Source organism: Coprinopsis cinerea (genome assembly GCF_000182895.1).
Source record: "Coprinopsis cinerea okayama7#130 chromosome 2 map unlocalized cont3.2, whole genome shotgun sequence".
Taxonomy (NCBI): domain Eukaryota; kingdom Fungi; phylum Basidiomycota; class Agaricomycetes; order Agaricales; family Psathyrellaceae; genus Coprinopsis; species Coprinopsis cinerea.
Genome location: NW_003307543.1, coordinates 2,451,314 through 2,473,039, shown reverse-complemented (window position 1 = coordinate 2,473,039; position 21,726 = coordinate 2,451,314). Strand labels below are relative to the sequence as shown.

General features: G+C 51.1%; 13 protein-coding genes across 13 annotated transcripts; 6 read left to right on the top strand and 7 right to left on the bottom strand.

The window, feature by feature from the left end:
• Nucleotides 1-8: 8 nt before the first annotated feature.
• CC1G_03883 (hypothetical protein) lies at nucleotides 9-1,103 on the top strand (the record flags this gene model as incomplete). Its single annotated transcript, XM_001833614.2, has 1 exon — nucleotides 9-1,103. One exon carries the CDS (start codon nucleotides 9-11, stop codon nucleotides 1,101-1,103), a length of 1,095 nt encoding a protein of 364 aa, XP_001833666.2.
• A 244-nt stretch (nucleotides 1,104-1,347) lies between these two features.
• On the bottom strand, nucleotides 1,348-2,104 carry CC1G_03882 (hypothetical protein; the record flags this gene model as incomplete). The annotated part of the gene is made up of 2 exons (XM_001833613.1): nucleotides 1,348-1,976; nucleotides 2,038-2,104. The coding sequence occupies 2 exons, from the start codon at nucleotides 2,102-2,104 to the stop codon at nucleotides 1,348-1,350; spliced, it is 696 nt and encodes a 231-aa protein (XP_001833665.1).
• A 180-nt stretch (nucleotides 2,105-2,284) lies between these two features.
• CC1G_03881 (eukaryotic translation initiation factor 1) lies at nucleotides 2,285-3,526 on the top strand. Its single transcript, XM_001833612.2, has 4 exons — nucleotides 2,285-2,369; nucleotides 2,685-2,816; nucleotides 2,929-2,966; nucleotides 3,091-3,526. The coding sequence occupies exons 1-4, from the start codon at nucleotides 2,342-2,344 to the stop codon at nucleotides 3,232-3,234; spliced, it is 342 nt and encodes a 113-aa protein (XP_001833664.2). The 5' UTR covers nucleotides 2,285-2,341; the 3' UTR covers nucleotides 3,235-3,526.
• Nucleotides 3,527-3,721: 195 nt separating this feature from the next.
• CC1G_03880 (hypothetical protein) lies at nucleotides 3,722-4,659 on the bottom strand (the record flags this gene model as incomplete). The annotated part of the gene is made up of 5 exons (XM_001833611.2): nucleotides 3,722-3,743; nucleotides 3,796-3,890; nucleotides 3,939-4,090; nucleotides 4,154-4,378; nucleotides 4,443-4,659. 5 exons carry the CDS (start codon nucleotides 4,657-4,659, stop codon nucleotides 3,722-3,724), a joined length of 711 nt encoding a protein of 236 aa, XP_001833663.2.
• A 403-nt stretch (nucleotides 4,660-5,062) lies between these two features.
• Nucleotides 5,063-5,524, top strand: CC1G_03879 (hypothetical protein; the record flags this gene model as incomplete). The annotated part of the gene is made up of 2 exons (XM_001833610.2): nucleotides 5,063-5,081; nucleotides 5,121-5,524. 2 exons carry the CDS (start codon nucleotides 5,063-5,065, stop codon nucleotides 5,522-5,524), a joined length of 423 nt encoding a protein of 140 aa, XP_001833662.2.
• A 9-nt stretch (nucleotides 5,525-5,533) lies between these two features.
• On the bottom strand, nucleotides 5,534-6,354 carry CC1G_03878 (cap-binding protein CPB20; the record flags this gene model as incomplete). Its single annotated transcript, XM_001833609.2, has 3 exons — nucleotides 5,534-5,692; nucleotides 5,878-6,280; nucleotides 6,332-6,354. 3 exons carry the CDS (start codon nucleotides 6,352-6,354, stop codon nucleotides 5,534-5,536), a joined length of 585 nt encoding a protein of 194 aa, XP_001833661.2.
• A 511-nt stretch (nucleotides 6,355-6,865) lies between these two features.
• CC1G_03877 (Rpt3-PA) lies at nucleotides 6,866-8,512 on the top strand (the record flags this gene model as incomplete). The annotated part of the gene is made up of 8 exons (XM_001833608.1): nucleotides 6,866-6,883; nucleotides 6,937-7,507; nucleotides 7,568-7,860; nucleotides 7,916-8,084; nucleotides 8,145-8,213; nucleotides 8,275-8,330; nucleotides 8,413-8,449; nucleotides 8,505-8,512. The coding sequence occupies 8 exons, from the start codon at nucleotides 6,866-6,868 to the stop codon at nucleotides 8,510-8,512; spliced, it is 1,221 nt and encodes a 406-aa protein (XP_001833660.1).
• Nucleotides 8,513-9,270: 758 nt separating this feature from the next.
• Nucleotides 9,271-11,070, bottom strand: CC1G_03876 (protein kinase subdomain-containing protein PKL/CAK/Fmp29; the record flags this gene model as incomplete). The annotated part of the gene is made up of 4 exons (XM_001833607.1): nucleotides 9,271-10,133; nucleotides 10,185-10,730; nucleotides 10,786-10,890; nucleotides 10,959-11,070. The coding sequence occupies 4 exons, from the start codon at nucleotides 11,068-11,070 to the stop codon at nucleotides 9,271-9,273; spliced, it is 1,626 nt and encodes a 541-aa protein (XP_001833659.1).
• Nucleotides 11,071-11,523: 453 nt separating this feature from the next.
• On the bottom strand, nucleotides 11,524-11,694 carry CC1G_13970 (hypothetical protein; the record flags this gene model as incomplete). Its single annotated transcript, XM_002911885.1, has 1 exon — nucleotides 11,524-11,694. The coding sequence occupies one exon, from the start codon at nucleotides 11,692-11,694 to the stop codon at nucleotides 11,524-11,526; it is 171 nt and encodes a 56-aa protein (XP_002911931.1).
• A 1,190-nt stretch (nucleotides 11,695-12,884) lies between these two features.
• CC1G_03875 (oxidoreductase) lies at nucleotides 12,885-14,676 on the bottom strand (the record flags this gene model as incomplete). The annotated part of the gene is made up of 5 exons (XM_001833606.1): nucleotides 12,885-13,561; nucleotides 13,613-13,880; nucleotides 13,933-13,961; nucleotides 14,078-14,549; nucleotides 14,599-14,676. The coding sequence occupies 5 exons, from the start codon at nucleotides 14,674-14,676 to the stop codon at nucleotides 12,885-12,887; spliced, it is 1,524 nt and encodes a 507-aa protein (XP_001833658.1).
• A 336-nt stretch (nucleotides 14,677-15,012) lies between these two features.
• CC1G_03874 (glucan synthesis regulatory protein) lies at nucleotides 15,013-16,901 on the top strand (the record flags this gene model as incomplete). Its single annotated transcript, XM_001833605.2, has 3 exons — nucleotides 15,013-15,031; nucleotides 15,101-16,002; nucleotides 16,053-16,901. The coding sequence occupies 3 exons, from the start codon at nucleotides 15,013-15,015 to the stop codon at nucleotides 16,899-16,901; spliced, it is 1,770 nt and encodes a 589-aa protein (XP_001833657.2).
• A 761-nt stretch (nucleotides 16,902-17,662) lies between these two features.
• CC1G_03873 (meiotic Sister-Chromatid recombination aldehyde dehydrogenase) lies at nucleotides 17,663-20,000 on the top strand (the record flags this gene model as incomplete). Its single annotated transcript, XM_001833604.1, has 9 exons — nucleotides 17,663-17,860; nucleotides 17,919-18,249; nucleotides 18,324-18,506; nucleotides 18,557-18,935; nucleotides 18,987-19,330; nucleotides 19,383-19,564; nucleotides 19,620-19,624; nucleotides 19,677-19,847; nucleotides 19,904-20,000. 9 exons carry the CDS (start codon nucleotides 17,663-17,665, stop codon nucleotides 19,998-20,000), a joined length of 1,890 nt encoding a protein of 629 aa, XP_001833656.1.
• A 371-nt stretch (nucleotides 20,001-20,371) lies between these two features.
• CC1G_03872 (hypothetical protein) lies at nucleotides 20,372-21,689 on the bottom strand. The gene is made up of 9 exons (XM_001833603.2): nucleotides 21,410-21,689; nucleotides 21,337-21,358; nucleotides 21,110-21,266; nucleotides 20,965-21,032; nucleotides 20,884-20,915; nucleotides 20,770-20,831; nucleotides 20,659-20,716; nucleotides 20,505-20,605; nucleotides 20,372-20,450 (listed from the first exon to the last, which is right to left on the bottom strand). Exons 1-9 carry the CDS (start codon nucleotides 21,624-21,626, stop codon nucleotides 20,418-20,420), a joined length of 750 nt encoding a protein of 249 aa, XP_001833655.2. The 5' UTR covers nucleotides 21,627-21,689; the 3' UTR covers nucleotides 20,372-20,417.
• Between the last annotated feature and the right edge of the window lie 37 nt (nucleotides 21,690-21,726).

Sequence of the window (21,726 nt, the reverse complement as noted above, 5' to 3'; positions counted from 1 at the left end):
GCCCTGCAATGCTTAAAGGAATCCTGCGACTGTTCAAGCGAAAGCGGGCGAGACCGACAAAATTCGCAAGGTCAATCATGCAGTACTCTCCCAGCCCATGTAGGATGGTGTCTAATCCAGGTAGCTTTCGCAGACTCCCTCAGCACGCTGTCAATGTCCCACCCTTGCCGACACCACCTAGCCAGCCGTTTGTACTGACTGAATTCGATACCACCACGAGTCTCCCCCAGCTAGAGTGCGAAGTGCCGCTAGAGATTTACATGCGAATATTCCAAATAGCAGCAGAGGAATCCCAGTCTTCGTATCGCAATCTTCTCCTCACGTCGAAAGCGATCTACTCTCTCGTTCACATGATATATTTGCCTTGCACAATACGTTTACAGACCGAGAAGGATGCTAGGGAATTCCATCGCATTCTATTGGAGAAGGAAGGATATGGAACGAAGATACGACACCTATGGATGACCGGCACATCCATATCGCCCATCGTGTACCAACATCATTCTCCCCGAAAAGACGTGACTTCCTACCAAGTGCTGCAACAGGACATCGTAGAGCGTACGAACAACCTGGAAACGCTCGCATGCCCCTTTCATGTCTTCTTCGCCATGTGTGTTCAAACCGAGCCACCACTCCCAAGCACATCGCTCCCAACTCGCGCCTCCCGTTATCCCTATCTGAAGGAGCTTACCATCCTTGACCAATCCAACCATTTCGACTTGTCACGTTTCTCACTCCCCAAACAAATCACTCATCTCGCATTCCTCGACCACCCCAGCAACTCTCGACATGAAAATCCCACCTTGCCGCAAATCTCGAGCTACTTCCCATCGGTCGAATACCTGTCGCTGGAGATCTGGATGCGTGATCCATTCAGTGAATTAGTCAGATGCAAGGAGATCGGGAGGGCGATGTTGGAGTTCAAATACCCTCGAAAGCGGTTAACGTTAACGTCCATGCATCAGAGTGACCTATACAGGGAGTATGGAGCCAAGGAAAACGGCTCATTCATCCTTCGAATCGGGAGAATGGAGTATTATCAGTGGTGGGAGGATAGGACGCGAGGGATTGGGCTGGATGGTATCTGGGAGCGACCCGCATAGTATGGGGACATGAGGGGGCATGATCGGTAAGCGGACGAGACGGCCAGCTGTGATCAATGACGCGGGTGATCTACGCCAGGGTTGGCAGCGAAGGCGGAGGAAAGGCAGTGCGAGTGTCATGCTATAGTCACAGTTGGAATACTACACAGGAACATAAATATTTGCGAGAAGCGCAGAACAGACGTTTCAAACACGAACCTGAGGAGTGAGACGCAGGGAAACACCAATATCGGAAGCGACAAATTCAACTGGAAGCGGGGACGATGTCTCGCTTGATTTTCTCGAGCATGACATTCATTCGCAACTTCATATTCGGTTGTCCCCGGCCTTTCCCCCTTTCAAAACCTCCGCGTCCTCTTCCTCGATTAGACATAGCTCCCCGCTTGCGAAGGGGATCCGACTTGTAGGTGTGCAGAGTTGACCGAGAGTAGGCCTCACGTTTTAGGTCTCGTAATGTTGGTTGGCGGGGCTCTTCGTCGTCAGAGCCATCTGCCTTTTTATCACCCCGATTGCGAGGGCGTTTGTTGCTTCCATCGAGATAGGGTTGTGCATTCCGCGAGTCCCTCTTGCTCGAACCGCGTTGCCTCCCTCCCTGTCCAGACCTAGTGTTCGGTGGAGAACCCGTTGGGGGCAGGGGCTCAAGGTCATCTTCGTCGCCACTTTTACTCGAGTCAGAGTCTGCACCAACACCACCCCACTCGGTCTCTTCATCTTCATCTTTCTCCACTGTCTCCGCCTCCTCGTCGTCCTGGTCGCCCTCTATCTCCCAGGGCATCTTCGGAATACCTCCTTCTGCGTACAGCTTTCTCTTCTCCGCTTTCCATTTGCTTTTGATCTTGGCCTTCTCCACCCAGGCTTTCTTTAGTTTTTTTGCTGTGCAAAGTTACGGTTGTCGAGTCAGCTACGGGCGGGTCCTACGGATTTGCCGACTCACCTTGTTGTACCGGAAGGTGTTGGAATGTCGGCGGATTCTTTCTTTTCCTTGATTTGGGGCTGTCCATTTCGCCTGTGGTGGGTGTTGGTACGAGCGTCTAACGAAAAAGGAGTCATCACGGTGGCTTACGTCACTCAAATGCTGTGTTCAATCTCCGCTCCAATCAGTCCAGATCTGGAGTCATCGGTCTATTTTGTATATAAACCCAATCTCTTCGGATTGCAGCCTTCAGTAACCCAACTCACACCTCGACCCTCACGGCTCTCCTTCCAACCTTCCTTTAATCTTAGTTTCCCAACTTTTTATGAGCGTTCAGAACCTCAATACTTTCGGTGAGTATCAGGCTCTCTTGGTTTTAGAATGCAGGGACGGCGGCTCTGTTGGAAACTGGTGGATATTTTTCAAGAAGAAAGGCTGGTGGAGGAAATGGACTGGGTATTTGACGAGCGCACAGACGACCGTAATCAGGATCCGCCGACTGTGAAAACAGATGAGCGTGCGGGGTGTCACCAGCCCGATCTCCAACCTGTCGTCGTCAGATCCAAGTCTAGCGGACCTCCAGTCAAGGCTGTGTTGTTCCTGCATTCATTTCCGATATGGCCTTGTTCGATTCGAACCACGAACTAACGACTCCTGCGCCATTCTAGATCCCTTTGCTGACGAAGGGGACCCGCTTGCTGATACTCAAGACGTTGGCTCTACCACCGATTACATTCACATCCGTATCCAACAACGAAATGGAAGGAAGACCTTGACCACCCTTCAGGGCTTGCCCAAACGTAAGTTCTTGTTCCACTTCATTACGGCGTTACTTTGGGGTATCTTGGATACTCCCTTTTCTTGATGGTTTTTGTTGTTTAAAGACATGGCTGACTCATCTTCCGTCACTAGAATATGATCCCAAGAAGCTCTTGAAGGCATTCAAGAAGGTGAGTTGACTTCGTCATGTGGGCGGACGCTGCAGAGGGAGCCCTCATTCAACTTTGTTGATTGCGACCGTACCATCGATAACAGAAATAGAGCTTGATTCTTACCGCACACTTCCATTTCCAGGAATTCGCCTGCAACGGCACTCTCGTTGAAGATGAAAAGATGGGACAAGTCATTCAGCTTCAAGGCGACCAGCGTGCGAAGATTTCCAACTTCCTCGTCGAGAATGGCCTAGACAAGTCCACCATCAAGGTGCACGGTTTCTAAAACTCGAGCCCTCACCAAGTTCCTGGCCATGCTCATCGCCAGCGGTGTTCCTGTTTCGAGTTTCCTACCTGGAATCGTGACCGCGTCGCACCTCTTCTTCACCACTCTCCAGGATCCGCCCCCTGGCGTGATCCAATGAATCCACCACCTACCTCCCTCAAGTGGGGGTTGTACCGCGCATCCAACTGACGAACGGAATCGATCACGAGCAATTGTTCTGTATTATTCTTTTTATTTTATTGCCTACCTTTCACCATGTACTTCATACGATCTTATATTCAATCATTTGAAGCGGCATTGCAAACGTGTTCAGACGTACATTGTTGTTTCGAGCAGAATGTACTGCAGAGAGGCTGCAGATGTGTTGAAAGGTCCCGCGGCCCTGAATAACATGCCCAGTAGCTGATGAAAAGCGGACATTCATTGGCTGTATCATACCGCTATAACCGTGACAGAAATAGAGTTCGAAGCGAAGAAAGACGGCCTTCTACTTGATCTTGTCCAAAGGCCTGTGTACTTTCCGTCAGTAGACATAGATAGGTGGCCAAGGAAAGAACAGACCTGTTGAAACCTCCCCTTCGGTTCATGTATTGACGCCAGGTTCGAACCTTTTTGATATTGGCCGCCCCTTCCTGGTTTCCAAGGACTTGTTTTCCCTAGACAAAAAGGGTCAGAGCGAGAGCAGGAGAAGTCAAAGGTCTTACCTTTGTGGTTCCAAATCCTGCAATACCCATCATGGCCATCATAGCAGCGTCGTCATCGTTTTCAGCGTCCATAGCCTCGCCCTCTTCACCCTCTTCATTGGCACTCGACGGGGCTTCAGAGCCATGAGGTCGGGAATTTGGTGGATGCGAGTCTGGGGGCGGGTAGAGAGGAACTTGAACACATATTTCGGATAGCGACATACATTAGCACGCACCTTCTCTATGACTAGAGGGACCAGAGGATGCAGTGGGTCTGGAAGTTGAACCTGCAGGTGGTGGGACGCTGTCTCTTCCGCGACCGTCCCTATCCCTGTCTCTGTCCCGTTCGCGGTCCCTATCTCGTTCTCTCGACCGGTCTCGATAGTCCCTATCGTCGCGCCTTCTTCTGTCGTCTCCTCGTCGATCTGGAGACCTATCCCGCCTGTAGTCACTTCTATAATCTGAACGGCCAGTCCAATGAGTCCAAGTTGTTGAAAAGGTGGAAAAATGGAGGATTTTGCTTACCTCGTCGATCTCGGTCATAGTCATAATCCCTGTCCCTGTCTCTCCCACCACCTCCACGTCTGGGAGGACTTCGAGACCGTCTTCGAGGGGAGTAGTCGCGTCTTCCTCCTCCCCCACCTCGAGAGTAGCGACTGCCTCTATCACGGTCTCTATCCCTATCCTTGTCTTCACGTTCCCAGCTGCGGTCTCTCCGTCTATCAGTACCTCTGGAAGACATTATTCTGTTTGTATAAAGTGTGGAGAAATATCGTGGTGGTGGTCAAAAGCAAAGAGCGCAACTCCGAGAACGGCAAACACGCTGATGGCGATGTGACATTTTCTAACAGACTCCCGAGCGGAGGTAACTCTCTTTCTTAAGCAACGACCTCCACGGCGACTCTTAGTTTTCGGGCTTTCGTGGCGCGTCTAGGGAAGGAGCTTGGGGCTTGGAAGATGCTGATATGAAAATTTTGAGTCAAGGTGCGCCTGCTCTCCCAGTGACAAGCATTTTTACATTGCCTAACTGTCATGGACAGCTCTGCAAAACGCAACACATATTCGCTTGAGAAATCTTCCTCCGTTGACAACTACTAGAGAGTTGCAGAGTCTCTTGAAACAGAACGGGTTGAAGGAAGTCGAGCATGGTTGGTTTCTTTCTGTGTTCGTGGTTGCCCTGGGCTGACCTCCATGACGCTCCAGTCGCGATACTCTACAAGCGTTTTCGCCCGACAAACGAGGCTCTCATAGCTTTCAAATCACCTTCGAGTCTCCAGAACTATCTTGACATCATCAACAGACTAGAATTCTATGGGATGAAGATTAAAGCCCAACCTGAAATCCCTGGCAGTGGTAGTGACTTGACGCGGTTGTCCCGGTCTAGAGGGCATAGAGGCAGGAAAGAAGCGGCGGAGCGGGGTGTTTGGGATGGTGACGGACCGAACGCAGGAGTTCGTGGTTTGAACATTGGGCGAGCTGTGACGATTTGGGGGTTTCCCGGGAAGGCTACAGTGTCGGCTGTGGAGAAGTTTATGGAGAATTATGCGGTGTCCAGAGCCAAGGTTGGCGACACAGACGAGGCTATGATCTACAAATTCCCCTTGTAAGTTGGCCCTTTAGCCCTCAATTTTTGGGTGCTGAATGACTTGCTTTAGACCTTCTGGAGCGTACTCCCTGTATTCGCGGTTCATGGTCATCCTTGACTCGGAAGAGGAAGCCATACGGGTTGTAGACGAACTGCACATGTCGCGACTACCAGGAAAACCGCACGTCATCTATGCACAAGCAATAAATTGAATAAATTAAACTATCTAGAGAACGAACAGCGAAGGGTCCAAGGATCTCGGGCAAAGGATGAACATGTTTACAGTCGTTCTGCTTCAGCGTCGTCGACACGGGTTCGAGCAGTCTGAGGGTGGTCAGCAAAGTTGGTTGAATGTCGACGGAGAACAGCACTCACATCACGCATCGCGTCGCCGTCGTCTTCGGGGGAACGCCCTCGTTTGAGTTTGTTTTCTTCTGGAGGTGCCTCCGCCTGCTTCCAGTCGCCTCCTCCACTAGCCACTGCACCAGGGCCATCCTGCGCATCGGCATACCGCTCCTCAACTTCTCTTCGTCGTTCAATCTCCAATCTCTGTGCCTGTGCACCCCATCCACCGCGGCCAGGATCGTAGTCCTGCCTGTGTTCGTCTCTTACCTGTCCACCACTCTTGCCGCGTCCGAACTGTCGTCCTTCCTTGTACCCGAGATCCAAGTCGCACCGGATGATTCGTTCGTCGAGTTTGGTACCACTGACGTAGCGCATGCTTGCAAGCGCTTCTGCATGGGTGTAGTACTCAACGAAGCAGAATCCGCACGGCGTCCTGTATAGAGTGTCATTTAAACTGAAAACAACTCAAGTGCAGTCGACCTACCTTGTATTTCTATCTAGGCCCATGATGATACGTTTAATACCTCCACCATCCTCCGGACTGGTGCATTTGGCAAACACTTCATAAATTTGCTCTTCTGTCGTGTAAAAGCTCAGATTACCAACCTAGAAAAGAATGTCAGCACCCATTGAACGGTATATTTTCGCAAATCCAGCGAAACAACGCAGGACGGCCTACATAAAGGGTTGTCGACTTGTCCAAAAGCTCTTGCTGCTTCTGGCGGTCAATACGAGCTTGAGAGTCCTTGTAATTTGAAGGCTGGTCCAATGAAGAAACTACATGAGCCATTTTTATGTTGTCCTTGCTAGCCCACCGTCAAAAACAGGAAACACTCTCGTTGCTCACACTCAGAAAGCGTTTGAGAACCTCGTCCGTTGCAGAGAATGATCTGAACTGAATTCAATTCCCACGATCGGCCCGACCGGTCTCCGCTACATGCGAAACGCGTCCGAGCCGCGTCACCCTGGTTCAGTCGTTTCCACTTTAATCTTTGACCTCTTCCCGCCCTTTGCAATAATGGATGAAATCGGTATTGTATGTATCGAGCGTATTGAATAAAGTGACATAAATAATCTAATGTCGTACAGGAACCCACTTTTGAGAATACCGTCCAGGACAAGGCGACATTGTACCAGGACCTCGAGGAGGACTTGTACCTTCGCTACAAGAAGCTCGCGCGACACCTTGAAATGCTCGATATTCAAGAGAGCTACATCAAAGATGAACAGGCCAACCTCAAACGCGAACTCATCCGTGCGCAGGAGGAAGTCAAGCGAATCAAATCCGTACCCTTGGTTATTGGCCAATTCCTGGAACCAATCGACCAGAACACTGGCATCGTCGGCTCAACAACGGGATCGAACTATGTCGTGCGGATATTGTCCACGCTAGACAGGGAACTCTTGAAGCCTTCGTCATCTGTGGCTTTGCATCGACATTCGAACGCGCTTGTGGACATCTTGCCTCCGGAGGCTGATTCGTCAATTACGATGCTTGGGAAGGAGGAGAAGCCGGATGTGACTTACCAGGATGTTGGTGGATTGGACATGCAGAAGCAGGAGATTAGGGAAGCTGTTGAGCTTCCGTTGACCCATTTCGATCTATACAAGAAGATTGGTATTGACCCGCCGAGAGGTGTATTGCTCTACGGTCCACCAGGTATGTTCTCCTTTCAACGCACTCATTAGGGACATGTGTTAACCCGAACCTCCCGCCTAGGAACTGGAAAGACTATGCTTGTGAAAGCTGTTGCCCACCATACGACAGCATCCTTCATCCGCGTTGTTGGTAGTGAATTCGTGCAGAAGTACCTTGGTGAAGGTCCTCGCATGGTTCGAGACGTCTTCCGGCTGGCACGAGAGAACGCACCTTCAATCATCTTTATTGACGAAATTGATGCTATTGCAACGAAACGTTTCGACGCTCAAACCGGTGCCGATCGTGAAGTGCAGCGTATTCTTATCGAATTGCTGACACAAATGGACGGTTTCGACCAGGGAAGCAACGTCAAGGTGCGGTGGGCTGCTACATTCATGGATAGCTTACCTCTAACCATGACTTGCGCAGGTTATCATGGCCACCAACCGAGCTGATACCCTGGATCCCGCTCTGCTTCGACCAGGTCGTCTGGACCGAAAGATTGAATTCCCTCATCCCAACCGACGAGAGAAGCGACTTATCTTCCAAACTGTGACAAGCAAGATGAACCTCAGCCCCGACGTTGATCTGGAAGACTGTCAGTACATTGGGTTTCTGTCTTTGATATTTTGATATTGGTCCTGATGTTGTGTCCCAGATGTATCGCGTCCCGACCGCATTTCGTCCGCTGAGATTGCTTCCATCGTGCAAGCTGCGGGTCTGCAAGGTAAGTCGACCCTTCTGTAGCTACACAATTTCTCTAATCGCGTATTCCTGCATTCCTGCAGCCGTACGGAAGAATCGGTACGTCATTCTTCCCATCGACTTTGAGGAAGCGTGGAAAGTAAGTTGCTTTGCACTTGTTTGTACCCCTTTGATGATGGCGACTAAACCGCGTCGCTTTTTTTCTTTCTTCTCAACCACAGCAAACGGTCAAGCGCACCGACGACACCCACGAGTTCTGTAAGGCTATTTCTGAAATATTTTCACGATATGGAAAGCTAAATGACATCTTCAGATCGGTAGATGTTTTCATTGTAATGGTGAGTTTTTTCACCCTCAATTTTATCGCCTCTTGCTGACCCTACTCCCAGTTAGATCCCCTGTATCATACGCCAGCGATTTCAATCACTATTCTTTCTACCCGCACCCTGTTTCTTCTTGAGATGTTTTGCGTTTCGAAATGATGCTCTTCCACTTTAGCGTATCTCCTATCCTTCACGACGGAGTTGCGCCCATTCAAAGGAGCTAGATCAAGTTGCTTAATTGCTGTCTCGCCCTGTTTCCTGTCTTCTCAGGTATCATTGTATACCTCGACAATATGCGGACTTGTCCAATTATTGTCGGCATGAGGGGAGAGCCCTGGGTTTAGATATATCCCCCACACTTCCTTCTGTAGTTCCCGTTTAGCATATAACTGGTGCGTTTCCTTTTCTCGTCTTCACGAACTGCGGAGGCTAACTGTTCCTCTCCAGTGTACTCCATACGTCAATAAATTTAAGTTTCTTCTTCATTCACCTCTCAGTTATCCTCTTCTCATTTCCGCTCCTCAACACTCTGGACGGCGTTCATAAAACCCACACGCACGTTCTCATTTTACGGGAGCAAGAGCGACAAATTCGTCATCCTTTTTATGGGGATGGAAGCCCAAATGTTGTTCGTTGCTCTTAACGCATTGGAGTAATTCGAAGATGTGTTGGGTGATATTAATAACTCCTACCATACACTGCAATTGCATATGTACGTTAGATCATGTACTATTCGAAGGGAGCTGTCATACATTGTCAACAAAGATCCATTGCCCAGCAACCGTCATAGAATGGCCAATCGCATGGTTTCGATGTGGATGGATCCTCGCAAATCGCTTGCACAACAGCCATGGCATTCTTCCCTTCCTCGTATTCCTCGTCGGATATCGCGCCCCAGATGTCGCACTTCATCCAAAATGTGGTGTCGTTCTTGAACTGGTCGATAGCCTCCTCCCTCGTACTCTCCGCCTCTATCGCAAATATCTCTGCCATGGAGAGCGGTATGGGGTTGTACAGCGCTTGTTTTCCCGATGCCTGAACGATGGCCCACCAGTTTATGCTCAGGTCCGCCAGAATTCCGCGCAAACCATGCCCGCCATCTGATACAGTTCTCAGGATGTTATGCAGCATGTTCGTCATGCTCAGTTTGTGCACAAAATGCGCGGTCCTGTCGGGCATTTTCGATGCGACGAGGTTTCCGTAGATCCTCGAGCGAGCTTCCAAGCAGTTCTCCATGTTCATGGTCCTCAGTTCGTCGGCTTCATCTTGCTTCCCGACCCTGAAGGCCCTAAAGAGTGTCGGAACCCTGGTTTGGTGAGTGAATGGGAGTATAGCCGCTCCTTGCCAGTCTATTATTCCGACCAGTCCGTCCTCTCCATTCGCGTTGGTGATCATATCCTTTGCGGTAAGGCTTGGGTGGTTCAAAGCTGGACGGGTGTGCCTCCTGTCAGCGGGGACGAGATAGTCGACGGTAGTGAGGAGCATGTTCAGGAGACGGGTGAGATTAGGTGCGTCCTGTGGCTTTGACCGGATGTGTGGATTCTGGAACGCAACTCCAGTTTCGATGGCCTTGAGTTGGAGGCTGATAGCACTTCGGAGGATGCTTTCGACGTTCGGCCCTGCAAAAGATGCGTTGGTAATGAAGGGCATTGCCAATGCAAAATACTTACAGGGTCCTCTGTCGATGCCCTCGACTTTCCCGTAGACGTCTCGCCACCATTGGCGGTCGGTGGAAGGACCACTTCGATATTTAGCTGCTAAGGCTGGATACTTTGCGGCATGTTGCTCGTCAGAGTAGAGGGGCTGGTCCCGATCCTTTTCTTCGACATCTTCTTTGAAATAGAGGGAGCCGTATAAAGCAAAAGGTTCCTCCAACAACGCCTTTTCAAGGCTAAAGACGTTCCAGAGGATCTTTGAGACGGGCCTCTGGAAATCGCTGAGCCACCAGTCCATCGCAGGGACGCCTTCCACGAATTCGTGGATAATGTACGCGGAACCCACGTCGTTGGTCGGTGAGCGATCCCAGGCCAGGACTTTAGGCGGTACTGGGAAGTGACTTGCCGTACCCTCCGGTACGCCGAAGCGCTCGCGGACGTACTCCATGGTCGCGACCTCGCTCGCGGTTGTGAGCTCTACGTTGGGCACAATTGGATTTGGGATTCGAAGAACGACTTTCCGTCCATTGTCCAGTTCGAGGCGGAAAACTTTGTTGGATCCTAGCGTCTCCATGTCAAACAATAGCAGAGGGCAGTAAAGTGAAAAGGCTTATACCTTCACCAATCTTAGTCCAGTTTGTAATGCCCCGAGCTTCCGTCACCCGGCAGGCGATTGCTTCAAGTGCTTCTGCATTGAAAGGACTGTGTCGCAGGCGCTTGTCTGATGAAAAAACGCGTCCATCACGTAGATCAGCGCGAGGGCTCCGTTCTGTGGGATTAAGCACTCACTCGTTTCTTCGTTGAACAGCCAACGCCCGGTGTGTTCGAATAGCTGCTCGGTTTGCAGGGCCTCGCTGGTTGGCCCCAAGGGAGTACCAAGGCGGCGTTGCACGGTGGTCATGGCGTTTAGTCGAAGGCGTCGACGGAAGGTGCGGGGGAAGTTGTGCATGCTAGTTGTCGGCTGTTGGCGGCTGTATATATAGGCGCTGGACAGCGGCCATCGAGGGCAGCCCTATCCAGGAACATGTTTCATCAAGACATTCTCGTCACCGCGAAAGTTAGGAGTCACATCGATTGAGCACATCACGCAATTTGGCGATTAAAACCCACTCAGGGCGCACCTAGGTAGGTCCGGCATAGATGCATGCATCGTGGCATTGGGAACGCTCGACGGTGCTCTGGGTGAGTCAGTGCGCGAGTCAAAAAGCGACGCGTCGGGACGCGTGACGCGAGAACTGGAACTCCGACTCGGATAGGGGCTCGAGGAAGAGGTCGAGAAAGCAGCCTGTCTTTGGAATAGTGCTATCGTAAGGTGTAGCCATCGGAATCAAGCAAGTTCCTCAGCACAGCGCCATCATGGAAGGGCCAGGGCCCTTCTGTAGCTACATCCAGGTTCTCCTAGGCCAGTTTGCTCCTTCGACAAGTCCGCATCCACTTCTCCCTCGGGACCACAGCGCAACATCTTGGTAACCGAATCGACGTTCTGTTCGAGCGCTGCCCTCTTCAAATTCTCGTCCTGTATCATTTATATTTCTTCCGCCGAAAAGTCGATTGGGCAGTTCCGCTCTTGTCGGAGACGGCGTTAACGTAGTCTCAATTGTTCTGGAATCCCAGCAGGATTTCCCGGAGAGTCTGGGGGCCGTCAGACACTGTCCGAAGCGCCACCTGGGAGAGGTTGGATAGGGCCCTTCGATAAACTGGAACTTGAGTTCGCTGAGGGTGAATTGAGGCGAGCAATTGGTCGTAGGTGTTGGATCGTTCAACGGCAACTTGGTTCTTTATATGGCGCTGTAGTTCCTTCCTCACTTCTGGATCGAGTCGCTCGTCAACTTACATGGTCCCCTATGCGCGTCTACCTCTCCATATACACTACGCCACCATAGTCAATCCACAGTCGGACCGATTCTATACTATTCAATTCTGCGAGAGCATAGAGCACTCGTTACTTCGCTCGCCATGGTTCCTTTCGACGTTTGGTACAATGGGATTAAGAATACGAAGGATTGTCTTTCGACCATTGTCAGGTTCGAGGAGGAAGACTTTGTTCGAGTCTAGGAGCGCATGGTGCACCTGTGAGTGACAGCACTTCACCATGCTGAAGTCGTAGCTACGTACTGTCTCCTATCCTCCTCCAATTGACAATACTCTTGGCTCCGGCGCTCCTACGCGCAATTACCTCGACTGCATCGACATTGAATGGTCGGTATCTCAGACGTCGTTTCGATGTGCTGATGTAATATCAAATGGAACCCGCTCACGGATATCTTCATTGAACAGCCAGCGGCATTTCGTATGATTGAAGAGTTCTTCTGAAGGTAACGCAAGAGAAGAGAGCGTTTTGATACTGAAGCTCGAAGCCACAGCTTGGATCGATAGAGCGGTACAGCAGACATCAGCGATTGGCAAGGCAAGTTCACAGGTTTATTTAACGATCAGCGCTCAGCATCAATTGACGAATAATACCGCCGCACGAGCGCTGTAAATGACGCCCACAAGGAGACCGACACCGTCTTGTGAAGAAGGGACAAGGCTGGGAAAGGCCCTTGTCTTTTTGAGCAGCAGGTTCCTGCGTTTCCTCTGCCTCCATGGGGTAGAAATGGATATAATAAATACATTAGTAAATATGACCCATTAGTCCTCATAAATATAGCAATGTGTTAATCATAATCAGTCTGTATCACCGCTCGAGTAGATTATACTCTCAGATTGGCCCCCTCAGGCGAGATCGACTCTGTGCACCCGTCCCCCTGCTCCAATGTACTGCTTCCCGTAGACGGCTACAAGGATGGAAATCAACCCGAGCACAATCACCGATATAAGTGAAGATTGCGACACTCTTACTTGGCTAGCGGTGGTGGCATGCGTAGTCGCCCTCTTCGCAGTCCAAAGGTACATCGTCAGAATCGCCCCTGCACCCGTAAGACTGTAGTCCGGATAAGGAGCCTTGTAGTCTGGATCCAAAACCTTTTCGGCAAGGTACCGCATGGAGACTTCGTACCACGAGACGTTGACGCCTGCTCCTATTAGACTAATCTTGGGGAAGGAATCGAAAAGCCATCGGAAACCCGGTTTAGTGAACAGTGGAGGACGCGTAAACTCTGGCTCAGGTGCGAAGGGCGTGTCGGGCCATTTGGTAGGGTCGGAATCTAGGCTCTTGAGTTTCTCAGGGAGGGACGGGCAGAGGATTCCTTGACGACCTATTCCGACCAGCTGGGCATGACCCGCTGATAGTGCGGTATGGATGAGAGCCGGTGATTTCAATCCGCCGGTGAGCATGATGAGTGGGAGAGGTGGAGAGGATGGTGTACGAGGAAGCTTCTCCAGCGCTTCGACAATGTGCTGGGACACTTTGGAGAAGACAGCTTGTCTTTGGGAGCGGGCATTGATAAAATCTGCCGACAATTCAGTAAGGAATCACAGAAATGCATGGCAATAGGGCTAACCTGGACTTTCGTAATCACCGCCGCTAATTTCGATGAAATCAACTCCACCCCACTGCGCAATCTCCAAGATATGCTTCATGGCGCGTTCTTCCTTGTCGGTCACCGTCCCTTGGTCGTCAGATCCGGTATCGGTGTAGTCCGCAGCATTCAGTTTGATACCAACAACGAATTGAGGTGGAACAGCGGCTCTGATGCCCGTGACGATTTCGCGTAGTAGGCGCAAATCATCACCGCGCCCAAGAGCGTATTCGTCCGTGCGTGTGTTTGACTGATGAAACGGTTAAAATGGTAACCACAGTACCACGAGGATTGACATGCACCTTGGGGTTGAGAAACTGGGCAACGAGGTCTGTGGATGGTGATGTGAGTTTCCCCCAATGACGGAGTTGGAAAAGATAGACTTGCATCCATGAGCAGCGTGAATTTCGACGCCATCGAAGCCTGATTCGTGAGCAACCTGTGCACCATACACAAAGCGCGATATGACATGCTCGATATCTTCTGCCGTCATTTCTTTGGGCACTGAGAAGAGTGCGTGGTGGAAACCTGATGAAACGATTCCAGGGTTTCGGACAGACGTTCCCACTCTGATAGGACTAGGACCCAGAGGTCTTTGAAGCAGTCCACGGCCACCCATGCCAAAGCTGAGCGACTGTCGCCCGGCGTGGCTGAGCTGGACAATTGCGAGTGTGGGTTCGCCGTTCTCTTCTGGGCCCTGGATCAGGGACGAGAGCTTGCGGTAGGGTGCAAGGCTCTCAGGCGAAAGGTCCTTTGGCAATACAATGTCGCGTCCAAAGGTCAAGTGCTCGTTTGAGACTTGGACGTTGCCGGTAAAAACCAAGCCCCAGTTGTGTTTTCCCCATTCCGAGTAGACGGCGTAGTGATACTCGTTGGGGGGCCCTCCTTGGTACACAGCGAGGTGTTCATACAGTGCAACCTGAGGATAATTAATGATTGTTCGAGGGGGGAAGCTGTGGCCAATATACCTTTGCAAGCCTGTTCTTCACAGTGCGGCCGCAAGGGAGGAGAACAGGATCAAGGGGTGTGGTGGTAGTCGGCGGCATGGAAGAACGAGGGAAGTGTTACATAATCTTGCGGTGATGATTTGAGAAAGGGACTCGGGCCAGCGACAAGCGTTTTCCACCCAAAACTCACAAGCGTCTGTGGATTGACGATCATGGGATGGTTCACTTCCCTCTTCAGCTCATTCGATTCCTCCCAGCGAGCTCGTAAAGGCCAAGCTCTTTCCTCAACACACGATGCTTTCTCCCTTCCAACTTCGTCACCAGTCTTTGGCTCTCACCCAGATGCATTCAATCCCGACGCCCTCCACACCCCTGACATAGATTCAGCAAATACGCCAGCCTACACATATCCTCCTCAACGCTCAAGGGGCCAGTATGGCTACATCCCATCCCCGTGAGCACAGTCCCCGTTGTCCTTCTTCAGTTTGATAACCACCTAACCCTGTTCTGAGCAGTCTCACAGCTTCACGACCAGGTTCTTCCTCCCTTCTGCCAACTCACATGGACCCTATGCACCCACAGATGTCGCCCAACAGCCTCTATCCTCCATTATCGCAAACATGGAACCGGATTCGCGTCTGGCTCAACCGAGAGTACCCTGAACTCGGTGACACACTCAACTACGGCATTCTCCCTCAGGACCTTGCAGAAATAGAAATGCAGATGGGCCTCGCCCTTCCACCGGCAGTCAGGGAATCCTATCTCTGCGTGGACGGCCAGGAACCTGAATCCGCAGCAGGATGTTCCGAGGGCCTCTTTTTCGGTCTAACTCTACTCCCTCTCGAGAGTGTCCTCGAGGAATGGCGTTTCTGGCGAGAAGTTGATGAAGACTCCACCACCGGCGCGAATCCGAAGCTACTAGAGCTTATGCAATCAATCCCTCCACGTTGGATTAGGCTCGAATACTCGAATCGAGGATGGGTACCTCTAATCGCAGACAAGGCTGGCAACTACGTTGGGGTGGATCTCAACCCTGCTGAAGAAGGCGCAGTTGGTCAGGTTATCATCTTTGGACGCGACTTTGACACCAAGGTTGTCCTTTGGCATGGCGATGGTCCGGGTGGGTGGGGCAAATGGTTGGCTGCCTTTGCGGACGAGCTCGAGAGCGGGGATGGCTTTGAACTCGGCTATGGTGATAACAGTGAAGGCAGCGAAGATGATGTTGGCTATGAAAGCTACTACCACGATGGAAGCGGAAGGGGCGCAGGTGACGGAGGAGGTGCATCTGGCACCGCTGGTGGTCTGAGGCTTACTGGTGAATTCAGAGGGTGGAACGTGCTTGAAGCCTGGGGAGAGAAGAGCTTGCGTAAATGGTATGACGCGGGTCTTTTACCCGAATTCTCTTATCAGCAAGAGCCAGCAACGGTATGTACTTTGAACCACAGCATCGATTGGCCCGCTAACGACTGCTCAAGGAGAACGTCGGTTTGGGAGTCTACGAGGGTCCAGCCGAAACCTCTAAGGCTGCTGTCTCGGAAGTCGAAACACCGATTGCCAGCACTTCATCACACGCGCCTACATCATCGCGACCAACCAACATACCAACAATCTCCGTAACCAAGCCGCCGGCGCCTCGGCCTGTGGATCTTCCGACGCAACAAGACATCAATCCTTCGTCTCCACCAGAGTCCATGACCTCTAGCGATGACTATGATCTCGAATCGGGACGCGGCAGTGGACTGCAGGGGTACCAAGAAGCAGTGGGACTTGTCAGTAATGCGACGGGCAGAACTGCTCAAGAGCCTTTGACACCGCTATTCAATGGTGCCTCTGAATCGTCGGTCTCTGCCCTCCCCCTCTCTCCCCCACCTCCATTGGACACCTCGGTTTCATCTTCAAAAGTTTCCGATATGACCCCAACGAGTAAGACACCAGCCACCGCGATTCCTGATCTCATGGCTGAGTCTACCCCTGTCATCGCCGCCGTTCCCATACAACCCTCTACTTCCACCCAGTCCCAACTTAATGGTGTCCAGCAAGACGATTCCGAAGACCTCATTGACACGAGGAGCATTCGCGAGGACGATGACGCTTCTGCCTCATCCGAAGATGCACCCGGAGCTGTCGCAGAAACTTCGTCCGAAGCTACCCCTGCAAATCCCACTAGCTCGGAAGCATCTTCTTCTGCCCCTGGCGAGGAACCTGCCAAGACGCACAAGAAAAACAAGAGTTCAGTGGCCGAGCTCAAAAAGTCAAGTCAGAGGAAGGATTCCTCTGCTAGCTTGAAGAGCGTCAAGGATGCTTCTCCGCCGACAGCCACTTGAAAGGGAGCCTTACGCCTCGCATTCTCAAGACCCTTTAATCCTTCTTTTTTCGATCTGGTAATTTAGGTGGCTTATTGGACCGTCTTTATCCGAACGCTTTTTGTTCTATATCTTTCGGTGACGTCGTTGAAGCGACATAGTTTAGCGTTATTGGCTCTCATATCCACGTATTTCGTGCATCGAAGGGCACCAAACCCATTTTTTGTGTCTCCCTAGTGGTTGTGGTTCATGTCTGTTCCTCTCACCCTTACCGTTGTTGACGAATTTTCATCAAGTTAGTACATTGATTATAATCACTAAATATATAGCCATACATTCTCCCGCCCTCCTTTTTGTTCGCTGTACCGTGCAATATTTTTGTTTCCTCGATGATACCCCATAGGTCATGCAGTAGTTTCATAGTATGTTCGCATCCTCGACGGTTTGCTTAGCGAGACTTACTTCATTCAATATAGACGATGGATGGGCGGAATGTAGTCCATGTAGCATTTCACGATAATCTCACTGCTACTTAGCGTCGAAAGGCACAGATTGCATCTTGAATGACAGCAGGGTGAATGTTCCTCGACCACGAGGGAGTGAAAGTCCCGAGTCGGAAAAGCCCCTATCTGACGGCCCGAGTCTGGGAAAATTATGTGCATCACATGACGTGGTTCACGGTTTCTCGTCGCGTGTTCGAAATTCGCTGGAAGCGGTTGAACCGTTAAACGACTTGTCTCCACTTCGTTTCGCGCTGTAGCGCTCATCATCTTACGACCACCATGGACAGGTTAATAGACCTGATGAACCACCCCTTCCTATCCACAAACCTAGGAAGGGATGTCGACGACGTTCCCAAAGCTGGGCTGGATCCCATTTACCCCTTGACCCTTTTCTTCGCCATGGGTATATGGCTGGTCTACGAACGCTACCAGAAGCTACACAATTCACCTCTGCATTTCGAAATATCTCCACCAATTGTGTGTTACCATTTTCTTGTTTGCTGGCATTTTCGAGCTAACAGATTGCTTCAAACAGGCGGCCGACCCAAGCTGGCAATCCCTGCCAATCGAAAACCCTTCAATTCGTTCGCATGAAACAAACCCAGATATTATGCCACCTGTCGCTCTCCCAGGCAGAGAATACATCACTTGCTTCGACCCCGCCACAAGTCTCCACCTCGCCACTGTCCTCGCAGACGACGCCGAACTTATCTCGGACAAGATTGACAAGGCAGCTGACGCCCAGCGGACCTGGAAGCACACTTCGTTCACGGAGCGCCGGAGGGTCCTGAGAAGTTTGCTCAAGTGGCTTGTGGATAACCAGGAGCTTTGTGCCAAGGTTGCATGCAGGGATACCGGAAAGACTTGTACGTTTTTTTCTTGCTTGGATATAGTTCGTTTTCTGGTTTCCGTGAAGAGCGCGTCTGACCCAGGGTTGCAGTGATCGACGCGTCTCTGGGCGAGATTCTGACGACCTGCTCAAAATTGGAGTGGATATTGAACCATGGAGAGGCGGCGCTGCGACCTGAAGCCCGAAGGTCCAACCTGATGATGTCCTACAAGCGGTCAGAGGTGCACTATGAGCCGCTGGGTGTTGTCGCAGCCATCGTGTCCTGGAACTATCGTAAGTCTGTTATTCACTCTCCCTCCTCAGTCGCTGACAACATCATAAAGCTCTGCACAATGCCTGGTCACCCATTATGGCTGCTATCTTCGCCGGCAACGGTATCGTCCTCAAGTGCTCTGAAAACGTCGTCTGGTCCACCAGCTGGTTCGTCGAAGCTATTCAAGGAGCTCTCCGTGTCTGCGGTCACGACCCCGAACTTGTCCAACTTGTTTGCTGCTACCCCGACCAAGCCAACGCCCTCATTCAGTCACCCAAGATCAAGCATATCACGTTCATTGGCTCTGAAACCGTTGGACGCAAGGTCGCTCAGGCTGCTACGAAACACTTGACCCCGGTTACTCTCGAGCTTGGTGGCAAGGACCCGGCTATTATCCTCCCTGGAACTGATATCCCCAGCATTGCGTCTATCCTCTTGCGTGGTGTTTAGTACGTCCTTTTACGTCCCTCGAGTGGCACGAGTGACTAACCTCTTCACAGTCAAAACATGGGTCAAAACTGCATTGGTATCGAGCGTATCATCGTCCACTCCTCGGTCTACGACGAACTCTGGGCCATTTTCGAAGAAAAGGTTTCCCGGATGCGTGTTGGATCTGTGTTGGCTCAGACGAATGAGGGATATATCCCCACCGTTGACGGAGGTGCAATGATCAACCCTGACCGGTTCCGAGGCTTGGAGAAGGTGATTCACGACGCCGAGGAAGGAGGTGCCCAGGTTATTGGAGGAGAGCAATATAACCATGTCTACCTTGAGAACGGATATTACTTCGCTCCTACGATTGTTGGCCCTGTCGACAAGTCTATGGAGATTGCCAACCACGAGCGTAGGTGTATGATTTTATCACTGTGAACTCTCCACTTACGCCCAGTGTCCAGTCTTCGCACCCATCGCTTTGTTCATGCCCTATGACAAGATTGAAGAGGCTATCGAGATCGCCAACGGCACCAAGTATGGATTGGGCGCTAGCGTTTGGGGACCCCACCAGGACGTTTGCCTCAAGGTCGCGAAGAAGCTCGAATGTGGAATGGTGTCCATCAACGACTTTGGTGTCTTCTATGTAAGTTCTGTTCTCTTCTGGATACGCCGCACGTTACTGATTGCTGTATTTTTAGATCAAGTATGTGCTCTTCAATATCTGATTCACACAGGCATTGCTAACGCTTTCACAGCCAAGATTTGCCCTTCGGTGGTGTCAAGGCTAGCGGTTACGGACGATTTGGTGGACCTGAGGGCCTTCGATCCCTAACGAATCCCAAGGCCATCATCACTGACCGCTGGTGGATCCACACTTCTATCCCCAAGGTCCTCGACTATCCTCTTCGTTCACTGTCTACGAGCTGGTGCGTTGATATTCGCAATCCGCCTATTTTGTTGTCTGATAATTTTCCTCTCTTAGGGAATTCTCCGCCGCCCTTGTCCGCTTCCTCTATGGATTCGGATGGCGGACTCGGTTCGCAGGCCTCATCACTGTCGCTCGAAACGCCAACAAGTAAACGTGCGCCGTGTAATTTCAGCTTGCGCTCTTTGTTTATGCTACACGCGGCTACCCAGTGACTGCCTCTTGGTCAACTTTCACGATCGATGATGCCCCCATCCTATCCTCTACTACTGATTACCACTTGCTTAGTATATACCACAATTCTCTTTGTTTGCTGTGCATGACATCGATGCCCTTGCTATTCCTTTCCAACTTTCAACTTGCGCTATCCTGCCCCGTTTTCACGACGTTGATGCTAGATGTCCACTTTATGTACATGGTTTGGATAATGTGTACGAATCGTTTTCGGTACTTTGGTGCTAACCGATTACTTTGCTGATGTCTCAAAAGTGCGAAGACGACACCTGTGGGACTGAGAGCGCTCCTGGCGAGATAAATACATATTGGCAGGCTAGCGTGTAAAACCAAATTACTAGGCTTTTGACGACGGGTACCATTTGAATGTCTAGTCCGATTAGCCTTGCCCTCCACGAGTATTCACCAAGAAATGGAAACTTACGACGTGCTGGACCTCCGAGTCCGCAAAAGCATGAAATTCGTTGATATTACCTGTGTAATAGATTCGATTGTCGTGTAGGGCGATTTGTGCGTCCACGTAGTCTGTCGAGCCTGTGTTCATTTTGGAGGTGTAAAGAAGTATCGTGTGTACGTACTTCCATCCGCGTTGACCCATTGCGCTTCAATTTCTTCGTCGTCTGGGTCATACGAGAACTGAGGATGCGCGGTTATAAGATTGGTGGTAGAATGTGGTGAGGGATACGCACGACGGTAGTTTCGTACATTATCGACTGTTCTCTGTCATGTTGTGGTCCATCTCCTGCTGCCACTGCACCAAGATCAAATCAGGGGCGGTAAGATTACGAAGGAAGAGCGCATACCGCTAAACCTCGTATGTCTGGCTATATGGAAGCTAACTGGGTTTCAGACAGCCCGAAGCTATGGACGGCTAAAACACGCACTTCTTCGATACTGGAGAGAGATTATTCCCAAGCTGACCAGCTGCGATGGCCATACGCTCGTCAGAAGCCTATTCATCCCCGAGATAGTCAGGCTCAGTTTATCGACCCAGGAGACCACCTCGAGGCAGAGGATATAGATACACACCAGTGCAGTAATCTCCATCAATGGTCCATAGACGTTGAACCCATAGAGGGTAGCATCCTTTCTCGATTTGACGAGTTTGTGGCAAGCGAGGAATCCGAGGAGAGGACCGGTCACTGAGTCGCCCTTGTGGATTCCAATGTGCCCTCTATATGCGAATCTAAGCGCGTTGAGGAGCGGATTAGGAATTGCCCTATCGAGAACTTAAGATGCCGATGCGAGTAACGCACTTGTGGAGAACGGAGAAGGGTTCTACGCTAAAGTCAGTCCTCGAAGGTGTGCAACGATGCGAGCGCTACTCACTCTGGTCAAATCCATCTTGGACGATTTCCCGTCTCTTCTCCTCGACGTCAGGTGTCTGCTTTGGAGGCTCATGAGGCAGGCCAAAGAGACCCCGAATCGAGTTCCGTCTGAGCTCGTCTGGGGAGAGTTGAAGTTGCGGGGTAGAGTCAGCGGTCGCCTTGGCGCTTACCGCCCAACCGAAAAGAAGGCCTAAAACAAGGCAATGGAGGCGTTTCATGACGCTTGGTGGGCGCTAGTCTTCCGGCAGCTTAGTGAAGCATCGCGGTAGGGTGAGCCCACTCGCGGTAGTGGGTGTTGAAAGGTGAAAAGAACCTTGC

Excerpts from the sequence above, each read along its gene's own strand:
- CC1G_03881 (XM_001833612.2), top strand. The coding sequence starts at position 2,342 with ATGAGCGTTCAGAACCTCAATACTTTCG. Across the intron at positions 2,370-2,684 it reads TCAGAACCTCAATACTTTCG|ATCCCTTTGCTGACGAAGGG; the intron begins GTGAGTATCAGG and ends GCGCCATTCTAG. Across the intron at positions 2,817-2,928 it reads CCTTCAGGGCTTGCCCAAAC|AATATGATCCCAAGAAGCTC; the intron begins GTAAGTTCTTGT and ends TTCCGTCACTAG.
- CC1G_03872 (XM_001833603.2), bottom strand. The coding sequence starts at position 21,626 with ATGAAACGCCTCCATTGCCTTGTTTTAGGCCTTCTTTTCGGTTGGGCG. Across the intron at positions 20,916-20,964 it reads CTCTCTCCAGTATCGAAGAA|CTTCCATATAGCCAGACATA; the intron begins GTGCGTGTTTTA and ends AAACCCAGTTAG. Across the intron at positions 20,451-20,504 it reads ACTCGGAGGTCCAGCACGTC|ACATTCAAATGGTACCCGTC; the intron begins GTAAGTTTCCAT and ends TAATCGGACTAG.